This window comes from Bos grunniens, chromosome 12 (assembly GCF_055505025.1).
Source record: "Bos grunniens cultivar Pamir isolate PY7600 chromosome 12, Bosgru_T2T1.0, whole genome shotgun sequence".
Lineage (NCBI taxonomy): Eukaryota > Metazoa > Chordata > Mammalia > Artiodactyla > Bovidae > Bos > Bos grunniens.
Genome location: NC_141176.1, coordinates 29133108 through 29155279, shown reverse-complemented (window position 1 = coordinate 29155279; position 22172 = coordinate 29133108). Strand labels below are relative to the sequence as shown.

At 41.4% G+C, this 22172-nt stretch overlaps 1 protein-coding gene across 9 annotated transcripts in view; it reads left to right on the top strand.

Annotated features, from left to right (window-relative positions):
* Positions 1 to 22172, top strand: part of FRY (FRY microtubule binding protein) — a 326671-nt gene that overhangs the window by 146156 nt on the left and 158343 nt on the right. For all 9 annotated transcript variants that reach the window (XM_086329430.1, XM_086329429.1, XM_086329431.1 and 6 more), the window contains one exon: positions 13173 to 13226. In XM_086329430.1, the coding sequence (XP_086185556.1) occupies positions 13173 to 13226 (54 nt within the window). The remainder of the gene's footprint in view (positions 1 to 13172; positions 13227 to 22172) is intronic.

The following is a 22172-nucleotide window of genomic DNA, read 5'->3' as shown; positions in this document are numbered from 1 at the left end:
AAATCTGGGTATGTAATGAACATATATAACGATGATCATGAGAATACTGCATATGAAATTGCCTGTTTGGTCTCATGAGTAAAACCAAAATTCAAGATACTTAATGGACTGTGGAACCTTCAGAGGAAGGAAAATGCTTACCCATGAGTCAAGCCAAATTCTGATTCACAAATGGCCGAGTGGCAGCATTCCCTGCACTCTTCGTGCTATTTTTTATCAGGATTGTTTTTTATCAGGTGGTTTTTAACAGAATTGCCTACCCTCCTCCCTTTGGTCTTCAAGAAAATAAAATGCCTTTCAGACAGATGAGGGATTCTTCTCATTCACTCAGTGAAGAGGTTTACTTTAAATCAGTATCATTAAAGTACAATTTATATACAATAAGCTACATGGGATTAAAATCTATGATTTGATGAATTTTGACAAATTTGCACACCCATGTCAGCATCACCACCATCCAGATCCAGAATGTTTCCATAATCCTTAGGAGTTTGCTGAGGCCCTGTGCAGGCCCATAGCACCACCTGGGGCCTCGAGCAACTATTGATCTGTGTGGAGGTTAATTCCCAGTTTCTAGACTTTTATATAAATGGAAGCCACATAGGGTGTACTCTTTTGTGTCTGATTTTCACTGAGCATAGTACATTTGAGGCAGTATCCATTTATTATTAATCAGTAACTCATTCATCTTTATTGTTGAGTAGAATTCCATTTAATGTATATACTGTAAAGAGTTGGACACAGTTGAGCGAATGAACCACACCAGCGACCACAATGTGCTTATTAATACTTAGTTACCTTTAAATGGTCTTTGGGTCAAAACAGAATGTTTGAGCACAATTTTGACCAACGCAAGTCTTTTTTTTTTTTCTTATTCTTTTTAAGATTCTTTCCCATTATAGCTTATTATAAGATGCTGAATATAGTTCCATGTGCTATACAGTAGATCCTTGTATTTTTATGTGTATTATTTAATACATATAGTAATGTATATCTCCAATCCCAAGCTTTTATTATCCCCTCCTCCCTTCTCGTTTTAGTAACCATAAGTTTGTTTTCTGTATTTTTGAGTAACCAGCACAAGTCTTGATTTTCACAGGTCATGCTAACAATTATACTAATGTATATTATATAAAGTGTTGTGAAAGTAGCTTACAGATAGACAGACACTGCTTTTTAACTTTCAAGTGCAAGTGATTGTACTTGAGACTATGCATTATACAAAGAAGAATAAGACAGGTTTTTATTTTGGGGCTTTTCTGTCACGTTTCAGATGCACTAGTTTTAACCTTAACCCTAGCACATGGGCAATAATAATAATAGTTCATCCTTCTGTATAGTACCTATTGAGTGCAGGCACTGTTCTTAATAGTTGAATCATATCAACTCACCTAATTTTCACATCAGCATCATGGGATCAGTAGGTACTCTTATGCCCCACTTCACATACAAGGAAGCAACTTGTCAAAAGTCACACAGTACATGATGGGGTTGGGACTCAGCACAGACCATCCATCTCCTGGAGTCTTGCTGTTAACCACTATACTCAAGGCCTCCGTAGTTTTTTGGTCAGAGAAGCCGAACTTGGGAGATTTAGTAAGATGTACCAAAGGTGGTGTAGTTGGGCTTAATGTCCTGATTCAAATCCTGGTTTGATTGACTTCAAAGTTCAAGCTCTAGTTGACTTGAGAAGGGAAATGTATGAGAATAACCAGGATGGCTTTTGTTAGGTACCCAGGAACTAAAGAACAGCAAAAGAGCTATGTAAGAGTGAAACCTCTATCACTTCTTATAGGAGTGATCAGGGAAAGTGTGGTGGAATAAATGAACCTGGTACTACGGGTAGAATTTCTTTGACAAGAGGTGGCTTGGTTAGTCTGAGAAGGGTGTGTGTGTGTTTGTGATGTGGTGGTGGTGGTAGTGTTCAGACGCTGAGTCATGTCTGAGTCTTTGTGACACCATGGACTGCAGCATGCCAGACTCCTCTATCTTCCACTATCTCCCAGAGTTAACCCAAATTCACATCCACCGAGTCAGTGATACTGTCTAACCATCTCATCCTATGCTGCCTGCTTCTCCTTTTGCTTTGAACCTTTTCTGGCATCAGGGTCTTTTCCAGTGAATCAGTTCTTCGCATCAGGTGGCCAAAGTATTGGAGCTTCAGCATCAGTCCTTCCAGTGAATATTCAGGGTTGATTTCCTTTAGGATTGACCAGTTTGATCTCCTTGCAGAGTCTTCTCCAGCACAATTTGAAAGCATCAATTCTTTGGCGCTCAGCTTTCCTTATGATCCAACTCTCATATCCAGATGTGACTACCGGAAAAACCGTAGTCTTATCAGAAGATAAATCAGAACATGATTGATTTCACATCCCCAGCAGCATCCCTGGTTAACATAAACATTTGAGGAGAAAGACCAGCCTGTGAGGAACACAGAGAAAGGATATCTAAAGAATTCGGAGGAGAAAAAGTGGGGGATGGAAGGAATTGGGTAGAAAAAGGAATCAGCAGTAGTGTTTCACTGCAGCTAAGAATTCCAAAAAGAAAAGTGCTGAGAGATGGCCGCCAGATTTGTTGTTTGGGAAGTCACTGGGCTTCTAGGGGCCCAGTTTTTTAGTGATGACACAAGGTCAGATTGCAGGTGGTTGAAGAAAGAGTTGGAGAGGAAGGGCAAGACTGAAAGTGTAGATCACTCATTGGAGAACTAAGGATGAGAAGGGAGTAGAAAGAAAGCAGTAGCCAGAGATGGAAGTGTGGTGAAGGCTAAGATGAAAAGTTCTAAGTGAGCACAAGAGCCAGGAGAGCAGGGCAAGGGAGACTGACCTTTGCGGAGTGAAGAGCTGATTGATGATTCAAGGTCCCAGAGGAGGCAGGGAAAGATGCATCCATGTGTAAATGTCCACTCAGTGGATGTGGCATGCACAATTGGGATGTGTGTGTGTGTGCTCAGTTCAGTTCAGTCGATCAGTTGTGTGTGACTCTTTGCGACCCCATGAATCGCAGCACTCCAGGCCCCCCTGTCCATCACCAACTCCCAGAGTTCACTCAGACTCATGTCCATCGAGTCAGTGATGCCATCCAGCCATCTTATCCTCTGTCGTCCCTTTCTCCTCCTGCCCTCAATCCCTCCCAGCATCAGAGTCTTTTCCAATGAGTCAACTCTTCACATGAGGTGGCCAAAGTACTGGAGTTTCAGCTTCAGCATCAATCCTTCCAATGAATATTCAGGGCTGATCTCCTTTAGGATGGACTGGTTGGATCTCCTTGCAGTCCAAGGGACTCTCAAGAGTCTTCTCCAACACCACAGTTCAAAAGCATCAATATTTCGGTGCTCAGCCTTCTTCACAGTCCAACTGTCACATCCATACATGACCACAGGAAAAACCATAGCCTTGACTAGACGAACCTTTGTTGGCAAAGTAATGTCTCTGCTTTTGAATATGCTATCTAGGTTGGTCATAACTTCCCTTCCAAGGAGTAAGCGTCTTTTAATTTCATGGCTGCAGTCGCCATCTGCAGTGATTTTGGCGCCCCAAATAAAGTCTGACACTGTTTCCACTGTTTCCCCATCTATTTCCCATGAAGTGATGGGACCGGATTGTGTCCAACTCTTTGTGACCCCATGGACTGCAGCCTACTAGGCTCCTCCCTCCATGGGATTCTCCAGACAAGAGTACTGGGGTGGGTTGCCATTTCCTATTCCAAGGGATCTTCCCAACACAGGGATTGAACCCATGTCTCCTGCATTGGCAGGTGGGTTCTTTACCACTGTGCCACCTGGGAAGCCCCTGCACAGTTGGGATATGTTGGGACAAAAAAAGTCAAAATACCAAGAAAATAGAATGTAAGCCAGAAAAAGATGAGAGAAGGTAGCATCTTAAATTTCTTGGTAGCTGCCGTAGTTTAAGGAGAAGGCAATGGCACCCCACTCCAGTACTCTTGCCTGGAAAATCCCATGGGTGGAGGAGCCTGGTGGGCTGCAGTCCATGGAGTCACGAAGAGTCAGACATTACTGAGCGACTTCACTTTCACTTTTCACTTTCATGCATTGGAGAAGGAAATGGCAACCCACTCCAGTATTCTTGCCTGGAGAATCCCAGGGACAGCGGAGCCTGGTGGACTGCCATCTATGGGGTTGCACAGAGTCGGACACGACTGAAGCGACTTAGCAACAGCAGCAGCCATAGTTGTTTTTTTTTTAAAGCCTGTGGGAGCTTCTCTTTTGTTCAATTAAAATGAATATTAACTTTGTAAATAATTTTAATTGAGGTTTCCCTTCTGGTGTTCAAATAATGGATTTGTCCTAGAAACTGTTAGGTTTGTTGGAGAAACTGACTCCTCTGAAATGTGCAAAGCCAGCTGCAAATAGGACAGATTCTCTCAAGAGTTTTTTAATTTTTAGAACAAATGCAAAATATTCCTCCAGATTTGAATCTACCTTCTCATTTCACATCCCAGGGTACCAGGCAGCATCTCACTTGCTGTTGAGAAGTGGAAGTGTTAGTTGCTCAGTCGTGTCCAACTCTTTTGGGACCCTATGGATTGTAGCCCACCAGGCTCCTCTTTCCGTGGGATTCTCCAGGCAAGAATACTAGAGTGGGCTTCCATTACTTGCTGGTACCTGTAGCTGATTTGAGATGTTCTCTATCATTTTCTTGATCTCAGGATTTTTCTCAATATTTTGTTTAAGAATCAGCATGTATTGTCTTATTTCAAGAAATCCATTTAGTAACTGAATAGAACGAAAGGAAACCCAGTTTCATCTGTTCCTGTAAGCCCCTTTTCTTCCGAGGAGCAAGCACTTTTAATTGACTGCAGCCATGAAATTGAAAGATGCTTGCTCCTTGGAAGATAAGTTATGACCAACCTAGACAACATATTAAAAGGCAGAGACATTACTTTACCAATAAGGTCCATCTAATCAAAGCTATGGTTTTTCCAGTAGTCATGTATGGATGTGACAGTTGGACTATAAAGAAAGCTGAGTGCCAAAGAATTGATGGTTTTGAATGGTGGTGTTGGAGAGGACTCTTGAGAGTCCCTTGGACAGCAAGGAGATCCAACCAGTCCATCCTAAAGGAAATCAGTCCTGAATATTCATTGGAAGGACTGATGCTGAAGCTGAAACTTCACTCCTTTGGCCACCTGATACAAAGAGCTGACTCATTTGAAAAGACCCTGATGCTGGGAAAGATTGAAGGCAGGAGGAGAAGGGGATGACAGAGGATGAGGTGGTTGGATGCATCACCGTCTCAATGGACATGAGTTTGAGTAAACTCCAGGAGTTGGCAATGGACAGGGAGGCCTGGCGTGCTGCAGTCCATGGGGTCGAAAAGAGCTGGACACGACTGAGTGACTGAACTGAACTGAAGCCCCTTCTTCCATTAGATCTGAATGGTTTTAATTAGTGCTTATGAATTCTTATTAGCGAGCTAATCAGGTTGGCTTGAAGTAATGCTCATTTTTACCTGTGGATGAACTGAGGGCTGATTCTTCCAGTAGAAGTTCAGTGATCCCTGCAGGCATCAAGATACAGAGGTTATCCAAGGTGACTCCAAGCCCTGGGTCCCTGATTGCCCCTCGTGTAGGGAGAGACTTCTGTGGGCGAAATGGCCAATATTCTGAACTGGAGCTTCTTGGGCTTGTGCCTTAGGTATGTTTCCAAGGTTGGGTCAAAGTTGGCACAAATAATATCTAATGGAAACAAAAAGCGTGTCAGAGATGAGGATGTTTTGAACCCTGTTTTCTTTGGTTCAGCCTGAGGAGAGTGCCTGCCGCTGCAGGTGGTGGTTCTAGATGAAATGCTTGAGCAGCATTCTCTGCTCTGAAGGGGCCAGCTCACTGCTCATTACTGCCCCCCCCATCCCGTGTTCTTGTAAAGGAAAGAAATCCCAGCTGCAGAAGTTCAGCTCTGAAAATTTTCTGTTAACTACTTCAGTCAGTTCAGTTCAGTCGCTCAGTCATGTCTGATTCTTTTCAACCCCATGGACTGCAGCACGCCAGGCCTCCCTGTCCATCACCAACTCCCGGAGTTTACTCAAACTCATATCCATTGAGTCGGTGATGCCATCCAACCATCTCATCCTCTGTTGTCCCCTTCTCTTGCCTTCAATCTTTCCCAGCATCAGGATCTTTTCCAGTGAGTCAGTTCTTCACATCAGGTGGCAAAAGAATTAGAGTTTCAGCTTCAGCATCAGTTCTTCCAATGAATACTTTCAGGACCAATTTCCTTTAAGACGGACTGGTTGGATCTCCTTGCTGTCCAAGGGACTCTCAAGAGTCTTCTCCAACACCACCATTCAAAACCATCAACTCTTTGGCACTCAGCTTTCTTTATAGTCCAACTCTCACATCCATACATGACTACTGGAAAAACCATAGCTCTGACTAGATGGACCTTTGTTGGAAAAGTAGTCTCTGCTTTTTAATATGCTATCTAGGTTGGTTGTGACTTTTCTTCCAAGGAGCAAGCATCTTTTAATTTCATGGCTGTAGTCACTATCTGCAGTGATTTTGGAGCCCAAAAATAAAGTCTGTCACTGGTGAAAATGAAAGTCGCTCAGTTGTGTCCGACTCTTTGTGACCCCTTTGGAATTCTCCAGGCCAGAATACTGGAATGGGTAGCCTTTCCCTTCTCAAGGGGATCTTCCCAACCCAGGGATCGAACCCAGGTCTCTTGCATTTGTGGGCGAATTCTTTACCAGCTGAGCCACAAGGGAAGCCCAAGAATACTGAAGTGGGTAACCTATCCCTTCTCCTCAGATCTTCCTGACCCAGAAATCGAACTGGGGTCTTCTGCATTGCAAGCGGATTCTTTACCTACTGAGCTATCAGGGAAGAACACACATATGTATTATAAAATCTCACTGATGATGACATCAAAATCCTAAGTCAGTGATGCATAAATGTGTTGTTATACAAACATACTACAGCTTCAAGACTGGAGAAGTTTGGTGTTTGTTGTTCTTTTTTAAAAATTTGGTTGTTTTTTTAGCATCCTACCATTAAAAGGGTTCCTCTAAATTACATAATGAGAATTAAAGTTGTAACAATGTTATATTTTTTTTAAGAGAAAGGGATAATTACCCTTTATAATGTTTCTTTTCTCCTTTTTGTGATGCAGCTTTCTAGTTATACTTGGAAGCTTCCAGGGAATCTAAATTAAAGGTTTAATTAATGTTAGTGGGGTGGGTGTTGCCCCAGGAAAAAAGGTGGAACTTAGTTTCAGCTCCTGCACATTATGAAAGAGGTTACACATCTTAATTTTATCTAGTTCTAGTAATAATGGTATTGAAAGGAATTTCAATAATAGTAATAACTCTCAATTATTGAGTACTCTGTGTCATTCATCTTGCATTTCTGTGAGGTAGGTTGGCATCACGTATCCCTACATTGCCTAAAAGTTAACTGAAGCTTAGAGAAGTTAAGTGAGATCCACTGAGGGACCTTGGAGTCAAAGTCAAATCTCTCACAATCCACAGTCCATGCACTGAACTGTGACATGATAATTAAAAGACAGTAAAATAGCATCTCGTAAGCAAGGTTGGTGACATATTTAACAAATTTAATACGTTCATATTAACTCCAGTGGCATTGCTGAGTGGCATGTTTATTGAAATATCTCTTAAGATTAGTAATAATTGGTAACATTTGAAATTAGCAAAGTCCTACCTATGTGGGGCACATTGGGGATTTTGGGGGGCCACTAAAAGTTCAGAAGTATAAAGTTATTTACTAAATAAGCCCCTTGTATCCCCGAAATAAACCACCTTTTGGTAAAGGAGACTCTAGACTTGTCTCACTGCCATGTCTGCGTCACTGCTATTGCCATCTTTTCTCTTGCTTACAGATTACAGAGAGGTCCAGTGTGGAAAGACTGTAAAATGAAAATGTAGTTAGCGTGCACTGAAACTGTTTGGAAATGGAGGTAGAAGTCAGTGGCCTTTTTAGGCAGGTATGAACACAGAGAGCTTTTAGAGTTCGTGTTTTCTTAAGAGAGGGAGAGGTTGGAACATCCTGAGGTGTGAGAAGCACAAACAGAGACCTTTCTCTTTACCTTTGGAAGTGCTCGAAACCCCTACTGGTTTCTTCGTGACAGGCGAAATCCTCTTGGATGGGTCGGGACAGCAGTGCTCTTTGATTCAAGGGAAGCAAACTTGAAGAAAAGCCCACCGTGCAGGCTGAGAAGGGCAGCTTGCTTTTTCACATGGCAGGCAAGATGCTCGCCACCAGATCCTGCCTAGAAATGGGAAGAAATGAAGGGGGTTTCCTTCTGTAGCTCCATTGGGAAAAGATAAAGAGTTGCTTCCCAGATGGCTCAGTGGTAAAGAATCTGCCTACCAGTGCAGGAGACGCAGAAGACTAGGGTTCGATCCCTGGGTCGGGAAGATCCCCTGGAGAAAGAAATGGCAACCCACTCCAGTATTCCTGCCTGGACAATCCCGTGGACAGAGGAGCCTGGCGGGCCATAGTCTGTGGGGTCGCAGAGAGTCAGACATGACTGAGCACATACAGCACACACACAGGGTTGGATAAGTGCTGTCGAAACCAGTTTTCAGTGCCTGATTCCATCTTAGAAAGTGAGACATTATTGAAAAAAAAATTTAATGATAACCGAAGTGATACATCATGATACCCTGTTTTTAGTTTTTGTTTGTTTTTTTTTATGGAAAATTTCAAACATGGACTAAAGTGGGAAGACTGTGTAATGACCACTGTGATCATCTCAGCAGTTACCCACTCATGGCCCATTTGTTACATCCCCAGCACCCCTCCCCAGAAGTATTTGCAGGAAACACTAGAAACCATTTCATTCAGTCTCTAAGTGTATCTCTAAAAGATTGATTCTTTTTTGAACAAGACCATTGCAACACCTAAAAAGTTAAAAATCATCCCATAACATTATCAGATATCTAATGTGTTCAAATCACTGATGGTCTCATGAATCTCGTACTTTCTCTTAAAGGATTATTTGCATCAGAATCCAGATCAAATCCACATAGTGCAATAGCCTTTTTTAAAAAATCAATAGGCTCCACCTCCATTTCTCTTTGCACCTTTTTATTGAAGCAGTGCCTTTCTTTACTTCAGTTTCTTTCCATCTGGATCTTGCCAATTGCATCCCTGTGATTTAGTGTAACATATTCCTCTTACTCCTTCTCTAACTCCTGTGTTTCCTAAAAATTGGAAATGTATCTAAAGACTTGGTTAGATTCCGGATTTTTGTTTGTTTTGTTTGGGTCAAGACTGTTTCATAATATTTGCTTCCATCAGGAGGGACAGCATCCATTTTGCTTTCTTTGTCCTGTCTGCAATCCCTCATGTTCAGTGCTGAGTCTCTTGATGTTTTGGGTTTGTTCAGCCCTTCTGTTCTGTCAACCCAGTGAGTTGGAGCTTCTGGGAAAGGTCAAGTTATAGGCTAAGGTCTCCCAGCTTTGGACCACTAAGAAGTTTCTGGAATTTGTCACCCCCACAGTTTTGAGTTTTTTAGAATGATTTTTGAAAAACAAAAGTGTAATTCAATTCAATTAATGAACCTTTAGTAAATAAGTAAATTTGCACCAAAATACAGAACAAAGACAATTTTTAAAAGCATACAAAGCACACTGTTCTTACTGAACAAATGAGTCCATTATTTTGAGCCTCCTCCTTCATGGTCAGTTTCTACTTGTTCTATAAGTACCTGTTATTTAATCTGTGTTAATCTAGTTTTTCTGCCTGCCATGCAGGAGACCTGGGTTCGATCCCTGGTTTGGGAAGATCCCCTGGAGGAGGAAATGGCAACCTACTCCAATATTCTTGCCTGGAGAACCCCATGGAAAGAGGAGCCTGGTGGGCCACAGTCCATGGGGTCTCAAAGAGCTGGACACGACTGAGCAACTAAGCACAATCTCATTTTACTGCTTATTTGTTGCTCTTTGAGAACTACTTGGTCTTGACTGTGTACACCTTGGATTCTTACAGACCTTAGATGGCATGTGCTGATCTGCGGGAGAATCTTAAGCAGAACCATGCCTCTGCAGTTCTCTTTTCTCAAGTGGGCATGAGCCTGTTGGACTGCTCTGTGTTCAGATGACTCTTCTGAGCTTGAGCAAGTTTGTTTCCCTTCTTGCTTTCATTCTCCTCTCCCTTCCTTTGTTCTCTTTTTCTTTCTTCCTTTTCCCTGTACTTTTTAGCCAGTATGAAGCTGTCTTTCCCAGGTCTACTTTTTAACCTCTTGACACTGATAAAATCTATGCTGATGCAAAGATAACTTCGGAAATGTTAAAAAGTAAACTTGATTCTCTGTGTCCAGAGCAATCTTTCCAAATGCATAGGGATACATTCATCTAATCGAAGTGTGTGTGTGTGTTCAGTCATGTCCGACTCTTTGCAACCCCATGGACTGTAGCCCTCCAGGCTCCTCTGTCCATGGAATTTTCCAGGTAAGAATACTGAAGCAGGTTGCCATTTCCTACTCAAGGGGATCTTCCCGACCCAGGGATTGAACCTGCATCTCCTGCATTGCCAGGCAGATTGTTTTAACACTGCACCACCTGGGGATGACTATATTCATCTAAGAAACCTTACTGAAAAGTTTCAGCTCTGTACTAGGAGTGTAGGGAGACAGATAAGTTACAACACTGGAAATGCTGGCCAGAGTAGATGCAAACTAAGTGCCATGTGACAACAGATGACTCTACTTGGGGAAAGTGGGGAATAGCTTAATCCTGGAAGTGACATTTAAACTAAGTCTTCAAAGACTGTGATTAAGACAGCATATTTGTGTAAGAACAGTTCGGGAGAACTCAGTATACAGATATGTTGTTTTACTGGGGCATGGAACTCAAGTAATGGGCTGATGGACTTGACTTAGGAGTATAGCAGTAACTTAACAGAATTAATATCTTCTGTGTTTAGGGTGTAAGTCTTTTGTGGTTGAGAATTTCTTAAAAATATCTGACATTAACCGGGTCCTCAAAATAGTGGTGAAGATTGAACAACACTTATTGTTGCAGAATTGTACACTTAAAAATCATTAAAACGGTCAATCTTGTGTCATACGTATTTTGCCACAGTGAAAAGTATATTAAAAAGTTTATTACAACAAAACAGACACATGCCAGTAAGAGGATCTCTTAGTTGGAGAAACTGGACATCCTCAGCCTAGAGATATGATTGATTAATTTGGCATTTGTCTAGCCATTGCCAAGCCACGCCCTGCCCTGTGACTTTAAGTGCTGGGAAAAAGAGAGGGTCCTACATTTCTGCAGCTTAGAATAGTCACTAGGGGTGGCCATCCACTGATCACTCTTGGTTGTGTATTTGTACAGGGTAATAAGTGCCATGAAAGGGTACATACGCAGAGCTTTGCAGGCATGTGGGGGTGTGGAGCAGGTGTTAGGAGAGGACTCAGTGAAAGGCTTCCCTGAGGAAGTGACAGTAGCTGAGATTTGACTGGTGAATGAGTCTAGGTAATACTCAGCATTTCAGCTTCTTATCCCCCCTGGCAGGAACACTGTGCTGGTCAGCATCCCCACCTAAGTCTCATTTGACACCTTGTGAGCCCTCCATTACTGTTGGGTGATGAGTAAATAAAACAAGGAATAGAAATGTTTCTACAGGGTTTGTTCCAAAGATGTCTATGGAACCTGGCCCCACCTGTTTTCACTTCTTTGGTTTCACATTTGTATTTTGTTTTACAAAGGGCTTCAGATGGTATTAAAACACAGGAAATGCTTCACAATTTATTTGCTGAGTTGGTGCTCTCATACGGTCAGCTGACTCTCTCTTTATTTGCTCTTCTTTGTTCTCAGTTTCTTTTTGATGTCTGCTCTTCCACCTGTGTGTTCAAGATAATATACTCTGAAGAGAAAACGTTTATTAGCCCTTAAGAACACAGCAGTCTCCTCACTTATGATGAGTCTGCATTTTGAAGCTGTGTATTTTGCAAATGAGACAGAGCAGTTAATTCACACCGTTCTCCATTAAGCTTCGTGTACCCAGACTGAGCCCATCTTTTTAAGAACAGAGACCCTGGGGGCTGAGGGTGGGGCACACCTCCGCCTTAGGCGTGTATAGACATACACATGGATGTGGCGAAGAAGACTGGAGAAATGAGACAAGGGAAGGGTCTTTGTGGTCAGCAAAATGTGAACGGACTCTTTCCAGAACATCTACCTTGGCTCAAGTAAAGCTTTAATTTTTGATATATAACTTTTTACATGGTTTCTAATCTTAAACCAAATTTGGGTCGGCGTTAGCTTCCATATCTGTGTCAAAGAACATTAAGGATAAATAGTTATAAAATGCCCTCCTGAAAGGTCAGTGAAGTCTTCCTAATGTAAACAAAGACATCACGGTTAGGAAAATTTGTTTGTGTGGACCTTTGTCACTACCCAGCTTATTCTTGCTGAGATTTGGATGCGTTACAAGTCAAAAGATCACGCTCAAAATTCAGCACCTACACTAGTAACTATGACTAGTAGGCTGTCCCTAAACACCGGACCAATAGTTAGGCCTACGGTAAGTCCCCTACATACAAACTTTCAAAGATGTGAACGTGCCCTTGTACACCAGCTGGTGTACTGTAATACTGTACTTTTCAAGGTTATGTAAGATTTAAAATGTTTCCTTTATTTTCTGTTTGTTTTTTATGTACATGTTATTTGTGTGACAAGTATTATAAACCTATTATAGTACAGTACTATATAGCCGATTATGTTATTTGGGTACCTAGGCTAACTTTATTGAATTTATGAACGCTCTCTTGGGATGGAACTCATTCATATGTAGGGGACTTAATGTATTTTGTTTCTAAATCTTGGGACCTGAAATGGTGTGTCACTTTCAACTTTTTATTATCTGTGAAGTTCTGAGATAGGTACTAAAATTTCAAATAAATTCCCTAATTTGTATCATGTGATTTTCATTGAAATACATAGGGCCAATTACTACTTCAGATTTGAATGTCTTGATCAAATATGTGAAGATGAATAGCAAAAATCCCGGTGGTGGTGATCAAACACTATACTTTAAGGTTTGAATAGTAAAGAAGAGTTTCTTATTTGAAAACTGTCATCTCTGTCTCCCATAAAGGAAGAAATAGATGAGAAAAAATTTAACAATAATGGCCTTTCTTTTGAAATACATAAGAGCCTCTGGTAATTTTTCTTACATGTTTTTCTTTCTAGGAAAAGCCATTGACAAAATCTCTACAACGTGGAGAAGACCCCCAGTTTGATCAAGTATGTAATATGTATTATATTCTGGTTTTTACTTATTTCAAAATATACAAAGCTAAGGGCTGAGGACTCACTATGGCGTGTAGATGAACTTCCTCAAGGAGGAGGCAGGGGTGTGAACCTAGGAGCTAAGTCCTGCAGCTTTTATAGTGACAGCTTATAGTAGCCATTCAACAAATGCCTGTTGGTTTGAAGTGCTGAAGTAATATGAGTAGGTCCTCAATTGGTTGGTTGTGGGATCTTTGTGTATAAGAATTAAAGGAACTGAGAAAAGATGAAGCAACTTCCATTCAAAAACTTTTTGAGATTCTTCTGAATAAATGGTACCATTGATGACCAGATCTCTGCACTAGAGCTTACGTATGTTTGCATCCAATATTCTGTTGTGCTTGACACGGCACTAGGTTCTGGAGAGATGAAATTTAGGACAAGTTTTAGCCTTTCAAGAATTCACAATCCTGTGAGAGAGAAACCACCTAAACAGTAATACAAACAAGTGTGGTAACTTAGAGTCTCATTAGAGAAAGTGATAAATGAGTAAACCAAAGGTCCTTTGAAAAATAGATCAGGACTGGTTAAAGGACTTCTGGCTCTAAACATAGATGATAAACATAGGAAACGAGGATCTTACATATTCTGGTTGAGTCACTTCAGGAGGGCTTTATGTCTGTTTAGAACAGTGAATAATGGTATCAGAGGAGGCTGGAGATGTGTGTGTGGTGTTTCCTAAACTTCTGTAGTTAATGACGAAGAAGACAGCATGTTCTTTAAAAACCTCGCTTGGTGCCAGTGGAGGAGACAAAGTCCTGCTGGATGCTCAGTGGGCTGGTCTAATACAGTGGGGGTTTTATATTGTCTTATGGACAACACATGCAGAGTACACTTTCTGTAGCTTTGAAATTGCCTTTAATGTGGCGTCTAGAGAAAAATTCTTTGGCTGTTAAGGTCCAGATGTGTTCGACCCAAAAATGTAAGGACTGACTATTGAGACAGAATCCCCCATTTTCTATTTTACAAGCTGTTCCTTGAGTGAGATCTCACAAGTCTGCACTCATAGCCAGTCTTGGAAGGCTGGCATGGCCCTGGCTTTGCACTCTGTCGCTGGCAGAACTGGCTGTTTCCTGGAACGCTGGTGGAGTGGAGCGTGGGCTTCGTCTCTCTGGGTCATGGAGCTTCCTCTCATCTCACATTATCCCTAGTTGCTGTCACCTGCTTCTCCTTGGGCAGTCAGGGACCTGGAGTGAGTGAGTGGGGTCAGCCCTTGGGGATTATAGTCATAGCAAGTGTGGCTCTTTCTATTCTCTTTAAGAATGTGAATATTATCTGTCTTCCACAATTTTTCACTCTATTTTATCTTCTTTGTCTCTATCCTCTTAGATTATCACTCTGTGTTCCTCAAAAAAATTGTGCTTTTCCCCCCCTCCAGCTTAATGTACTTCTTTCTTTTTTTTTCTCCTGGAGAAGAATACTTTTGTATTCTAACATTCCATATAGTAGTTATTCCCAATAATTTGGCTTAAACACAATTTCTCATTTATTATTCAGCACTCTATTTCTGCATTTCAGCATTGTGGGAAAGAGATAGACTTTGGAATTAGATGGACCCGGGTTTAAATCCCAACTTTGCTGCTTAATTAGCTATAACACTTATAACCCTGCTACTCAAAATGTTGCAACGCAGATTCTCTGCCCTGGCCGCATACACTGAGGCAGACTCTACAGCTTAAGGAGACCCCCAGGTGACCGCCACACACATTGACACTTGAGAACCATGCTTGTAACACAGATAAATAGATGAAAATGTGTGCTCAGTCATGTCCAACTCTTCGTGACCCTATGGACCGTAGCCCACCAGGATCCTCTGTCTGTGGGATTCTCCAGGCAAGAATACTAGAGTGGGTTACCATTTTATTCTCCAGGGATCAAACCCACGTCTCCTGCATTTCCTGCCTTGTTAGGAGGATTCTTTACCACTAGCACCACCTAGGAAACCTGTAACACATCTCTCTGTATTAAAGACATTTCTGGAGTGAACCTATATTGAGATAGTCACTGAGAACTTTCAAATAAGGCACATAAGATTATCCTCTGAGAACCAACCCACAAAATCTGTCTCATTTGAAAGAGATAGCACAACTCCCAGGCCAGAAGGAAACTTGACTGGAGTTGGTTCCCCTGTGGGTTCAGTGGGGGGAAAAAAAAAAAATGTCAGCCAAATCACCTTTGAAAGTGCTGGTACTGTTTTACCAGCAAATTATAAGAATTGTGGTTCTATGGCAAGGCCATGATTGTATCAAGCTCCCTTAGCATTTTGATATCAAAGGTCTAAATTCTGTAATTCCCCTTACTTCAATTCCAGGCAGAAGGATGTTAATCTAAATTCACACAGATGTCCATCTATGGAAGGAGAACATGCTAGGGACGCCTCCTTGGTGCTACAGACTCCATTGAAGGAGCCTGGTGGGTTCCTTCCTTCCATCGAAGGAACTGGAGGGTTCCCAGTTCCTGCTGATGAAAAACTCCTATGTGAATGAGAATTAATAAAGACACACAAGATTTCCAACAGCATTCTGAAAACACATACTGCCACTAACTTATTTTAAATATGTAAATTACTCAGCACTTGAAAATAAATGAAAAACTGTCCTGGTAATAAAGTTCTTTATTTTAGCAAACATTTATTGAGTGTGTGTGTGTGTGTGTGTGTGTGTGTACGTGTACACACATACACACAAAACCCTGTGTGAGACAGAGATGTAAGATGTGGTCCCTGCATTCAAGATAGGAAGGAATCTGACTGGGGAAGACCTTGATGCCAGTTGGAAGGACCTCACCATCTACATGTCAGTAGCTGAAAGATCAAAGTGGAGACTTGATGTTAAAGCCTGTGGGAACAGTGTCCATGACTAGAGAGATCCTTCAAGTTTGGAGGCATTTTGGGAGTTGGAGCATTGATAATGATTTGAGGCAAAAAGGGCTGTAACTAAAACGGAGGCAGAGAAGCAGAAAGAAAGGATGATTATAAGCAACATTATATAAGAAGAATCAATATTGATTAAGAAAAGGAGAAACAAAAAGTTCCTGTAGTTTTCAATGATGATTTGGAGTCATTTCCATTCTATTTAACAAACATCGAGTGCCCAAAGCATGCCAGGGTCTGTGCAAGGTGCTGAGTTTACAGAGCAGCAAGGGAGTTTCTACCCTCCAGGAATTCTCAATTCTAGGAGGAAGATAGATACCTGAAAAAGTAGCACCACAATGTGAATAGAAAGTATGGTTCAAGTGCAGTGGAACTCAGGTAAGGGAGCAGCTAAGGATTCTAGAGGATGAGACAGAGGATGAGATGGTTGGATGGCATCCCCAACTCGATGGACATGAGTGTGAGCAAGCTCAGGGAGTTGGTGATGGACAGGGAAGCCTAGTGTGCTGCAGTCCACGGGGTCACAAAGAGTTAGACATGACTAAGCAACTGAACTGATTGAAGGATTTTAGAGGGTAAGGTGGTTGGATGGCATCCCTGAATCAATGGACATGAGTTTGAGCAAACTCAGGGAGATGATGAAGGACAGGAAAGCCAGGTGTGCTGCCATTCACGGGATTGCAAAGAATCAGACACGACTGAGTGACTGAACAACAGCAAAGGATGCTAAAAAGAAGAGTTGCGTGTGTTACAGGACTGTGGTGAGAGCAGAAATCAGGTTTCAGGAATAAAGTGAAGCAGGAAGAGTAAGCATCGGCAGTACATGGTGGGCTGATGAAGCAGTTGGCCAGAAGAGGGACCGGTCTTGCGTGGGTCAGAGAGGGGAGAGCAGAATCAAATGAGGGCTGTGTGTGTCTATAGGACCCTCTTCTGCCACATGTAATACAAGAGCTTAAGGCTTTCTAACAGGTGTATGTCCTTTTTTTTTTTTTTTTTTTTAACAAATTGTTTCCTGTGTACAGGATTATAATTTGATTTCAGTATGCACTGCAGTGCACTCAAAGTTTAGCTTCCATCTGTCATCATAAAGGTGACCCCATGTACCCTTTCTCCTGTCCACCACCTCTTCCCTGGGGTGACCACTTCTCTGCTCTCGGTATCTCCATGCTCGTTTTTGTTGGGTTTACTCATTTATCTGTGTGTGTATTCGTTCTTCATTTACATTTGGGCTCAACACCCTTTTTCAGGATGGCTGAGGTTTCTGAGAATCATTCATGACTTCTGATAATTGGTTTTTTCAACAGATTGTTTCTGGTTCCAGAACAGTTACTATCTCAGGGTCCTATTCCCATTCACTTTAGAGTGAGCTGTGCCTGCAGTGAACTCAGGGAGTCTGGAGTTGCTGCTTTTCTTGTTCGGAGCTGATGTAGGACACGCGTTGCTCAGAGGCATCTCCAGTAACCGTCTGGGAGGGGCTGTGTTCACATCTGCTGGGGGCCAGAAAAGTTGGCTTAGTTCAGGAATGCAAGCTAACAAAAGGTTCCAGTGGACACCTTGATTGTTTGTGCTTGAGTATGAGATAGGTGGGTCTTTGTTCTTCCCCCACTGTGATTGTCCTGGGTGCCCACGGGGCATTGATAACAGGGCCTCTGGGTACCCGAATGCCAGAATCTGCAAAATCTGCAGATACTCAAGTTTCTTATGTAAAGTGGCATAGCATTTGCATATAACCTACACACATCCTCCCGTATACTTTAAATTATCTCTAGATTACTTATGTATTACAATGTAAATGATACATAGATAGTTATAAATAGGATTCATATCATTGCCAGAGAGTGACAAATTGAAGTTTTGCTTTTTCGAACTTAAGGAATTTTTTTCCAAATATTTTTGAACTGTGGTTGGTGGAATCTGTGGATCCAGAGGGCCGAGTCTATACCTAAAAGCAATATTTATCCGCTCTGATTAAATCTGTCATCAACTTCAGTCATTAACTTAGCCTATGATCTTATCAAAATCAAAATATTTTATGTCTGAGCTTCAGTTTCAATATTTGGAAATGGAAGAGGGGAAAAACGAAATAGGCATGTTTGAAGGTCTGTTGTGAGCCCCACACTTTATAGTGTCTCCTTTAGTCTCCGTAAAAGCCCAGTAGAGAAGAATTAAATCCCATTTAGTGCTTCAAAGAAATGGCAACATGGCCAAGCTCATTGTAGCCTATAAAGGGCAGAGCTGTAACCTGAATCCAAAACCGTGTGATCTTCCAGTACACTAATGAAATTATGAAAATTCAGCTCGTGAAGATCAGTCTTCAGATAGGCTACTTTGAGTAGTTGCAGCTGTTTACAGTTCATTGTGACCTGTTCTCTACTGGTGTCATCTCTATATGTTCCAAGTAAGTTGCTCAAACATTCTCATTAACTACTCTTGGGATTTTCTTCTAGATGGTATATGTTTATGTCCTTTTGTGGCATTTAGTTCCTTAACGTTAAAAATGCCGTCTATGGCCAAGAAACACATGGTAACATAAATCTCTTACAAATCTATAATAGAACTAAATAACTTCTTACCATCTTGGGTAACAATGATTTTCCTGCAGAAGAAGGCAGATGAAATTCTAGTGCTTCAACATTGAGTCTCATGCTGCAGTTCAGTGAAAATCTTATTTTAAATGTATAAGTGAAAAGTAAAATATATAAGTGAGAGTAAAAACAAATTGGCTGGCTTTGGATTCACATTAGTGTTATTCGGTGTTTCTTAAATTATTCACCAGTGGAAGTGGACCAGAAAGTGGACAAAGGTGTTAAAATTAAATAATGGAGATCTTTTCCTAATTTGCAAGAAAACATATTTAACAAATAGATTTTTACATTTTTAAGTTTTATAATAAATTATTCTTAAGCATTTGGTGTCTGTCATCACTCATTGAAATACTTTAATCTAGCAATAGTATGAAATGTGATCGAGTAAAAAGAAATTGCATCTGAACTGCTTTCATAGATCAATATTTTGTGGTATCACATAGAGAGAACCCTACCCCCCAGATACTTGGCCACCTGAACTAGTTTGAGAAATTAAACCATCAATGAAGTTACTTTAAAATTATTTATTAAATGCACCACTCATGAGTAGTCAGCCTTATAACTGTAAAATACAGAATGACTCCACTGAGTAATTATTCATACATTTATGTCTGAAGTTTCCCTCTTTGCATTCAGCAAGTATAATAAAATGCTTATGAAAAATTAATGTCATAGCTACAGCATAATGGACAGTCTCTTTTAGCCTATTTATATATAAAATGCCAAAGTAAACATTAAGAAAACATTTGCAAAGTACATTTAGTATTCCCCTCTATCCCCCCCACCCCCAAAAGAAAACACCAGTATGAAATAGTTCTGTGATTCTGTGCGCTTCAGGTCCTCAAGCTGCCCAGTACCTAGCTCATCTGTGATGGAAGAATATGATCATTTAAACGCAACAAGAACATCTTTGTAAATGTTCCTCCCCTTTCACAGCGACACAGAGCTAGAATTCATCTCACCATTGGCTCGGCTTCCAGTAAATGAAGGAGCTGAGCAACCAAGAAGCCAGCTAGACCTTACTCCCTTCCTGAGCTTTGAGGGCCAGGTCTTTGCGAATTCCACCCTTCCTTCCTGACAGCCTGAACTCAAAAGGGCAGTAACAGAGAGATGGAAAAAACACACACAGCCACCCCATGCTGACCTTTCATCTCTTCTAAGATGATCTCAGTGTACTTGCCATGGAAAGTATGCTCAACAGATATAATACCAAGAATGGCTTTAGGAAGGCTTTTTCAGGCATAGAAAAAATTATTACAGCCGGGGTTTGAAAAACAGTATTGACATTCTCTAAGGGGAATATGAAAGTGTTAGTCGCTCAGTTGTGTCTGACTCTGTGACCCCATGGACTGTAGCCCGCCAGGCTCCTCTATTCATGGGATTCTCCAGGCAAGAATACTGGAGTGGTTAGCCATTCCCTTCTCCAGAGGATTGTGTGTTACACCTAAGTGAAGTAGCTGAATGCTCTACCTGGAGAGATTTAAGAGTCAGACACAGGTTTCCAGCACCTTGTTGGGTCTGAAGTAAGTAAAGGAGCTTGTACATATCCCACCCAATGTTTTTTTAAATCAGTGTTTAATTTTAGAGTAGTTTTGGGTTTATAGAAAAGTTGCAAAGGTAGTACAGACGCTTGTCATATACCCCACACCCAGTTTTTGCTATTAACCTCTTATATTATCAAGGTATATTTGTCACAACTAAGAAACCCAACATCAGTACAATATTATGGACTAAACTCTGTATTTCATCTGTTTTTCCCTAATGTGTGTCTTCTGTTCCAGGTTACCGTTGAGGATGCCACATTCCATTTAGTTATCATGTCTCCTTAGCATCTTATCCAGATTTGCACAAGTATTCTTAAATTATTGAAATATAATGGTAGCTACTTTAAGCTTTTATTACAGATTCAGTAATTAAGATGGAATTAACCCATGGTCAGGGACTCTGAATTCTGAACCCTTTACCGCTGTGGGAGGAACCCCCTCCGTTTTGTTGTCGTTTAGTTGCTAAGTCGTGTCCAGCTCTTTTGTGACCCCATGGACTGTAGGCCACCAGGCTTCTCTGTCCATGGGATTTTCCAGGCAAGAATACTGGAATGGGTTGCCATTTCCTTCTCCAGGGGATCTTCCCAACCCAGATATCAAACCCTGGTCTCCTGCATTGTAGGCAGATTCTTTACCACTGAGCCACTAGGGAAGCCAATTCGTTTACCAATTCAAAATATTTTAGATGATGGTGACTTGAGGAAAATATCCTTCTGATGCTTGGGTAACTAGAGAAAACAAGTAAATGAAACCCTTGACACACTGTAGTTGGCTTTCCTCCAAAAATTTTCTGCTGTTTTATCCACAGGAAGAGCAGGAAAATTTGTTATGACTGTGAATGTTACAGTATTGGAGGGTGGGGGTAGCGGGTAGCTCTTTAAAACAAAAACAAAAACAAAAAAAACTAGATATTTTAAAATTACAAAAACCTGTAAGAGTGACTAGGTTCACCAGGCAAGCTGAAAGCAATAGCCTATTTTTTTTAATATTATTATATTAACCCATAACTAAAGATAATGCAATGTTGAATTATATACATATAAGAGAGAGAGCATGAAATAAGCTGTCAAGAAATAGGGTCTGAGGAACACAGCATCACTGCCTTGCTCAGTCTTAGGGCTTGCTTTAAAGGTGACAGTGGAAAGTCCTGGTGACGTGAAGCATTGATCTTCCATGGCTCCAGTTGCCTGCTTTATAAAAGAAGTTAAGTCTCGCCTGCTTAACTACAGAAATAGTTTAGGTTAACTAAGGTTTTCCATTTCTGCTGCCACCTCCCCAGCTCAGGCCCTGAGCACTGTGTGCCTGGGGCTGTTGCAGGATTATCCTTATTCTATTCAAGTGTGTGTGTGAGTGTGTGTGCGCGTGTGCGTGTGCGTGTGCGTGTGCGTGTGTGTTCTCTTAACCGCCTTTGGTCCAGCCTGCATGCCACTGCTAGATTAAACCTCCCCAAACACTGTTTTTATGAGCTGAGTATTCTACTCAGCAACTTTTCAGAGCTTCTCATTTTTCTAGAGAAGAAAACGGAAATTTTTTAGACTAGCATTAAATACCTTTTTTGGACTTCCCTGGTAGCTCAGACGGTAAAGTGTCTGCCTACAATGCGGGAGACCCGGGTTCAATCCCTGGGTCGGGAAGGTCTCCTGGAGAAGGAAATGGCAACCCACTCCAGTATTCTTGCCTGGAAAATCCCGTGGACAGAGGAGCCTGGTGGGCTACAGTCCATGGGGTCACAAAAGAGTTGGACATGACTGAGCGACTTCACTTTCACTTTCAAGTACCTTTTTTGATTTAGTTCCAACTTAAAATCATCAACTTTGTTTCCCTTCACTCTGGTGTGCCAGAATCCCTATACCAGTCAGATATTTTCTTCTTTCAGTTCCTTCAAAACCTTCATTAATTG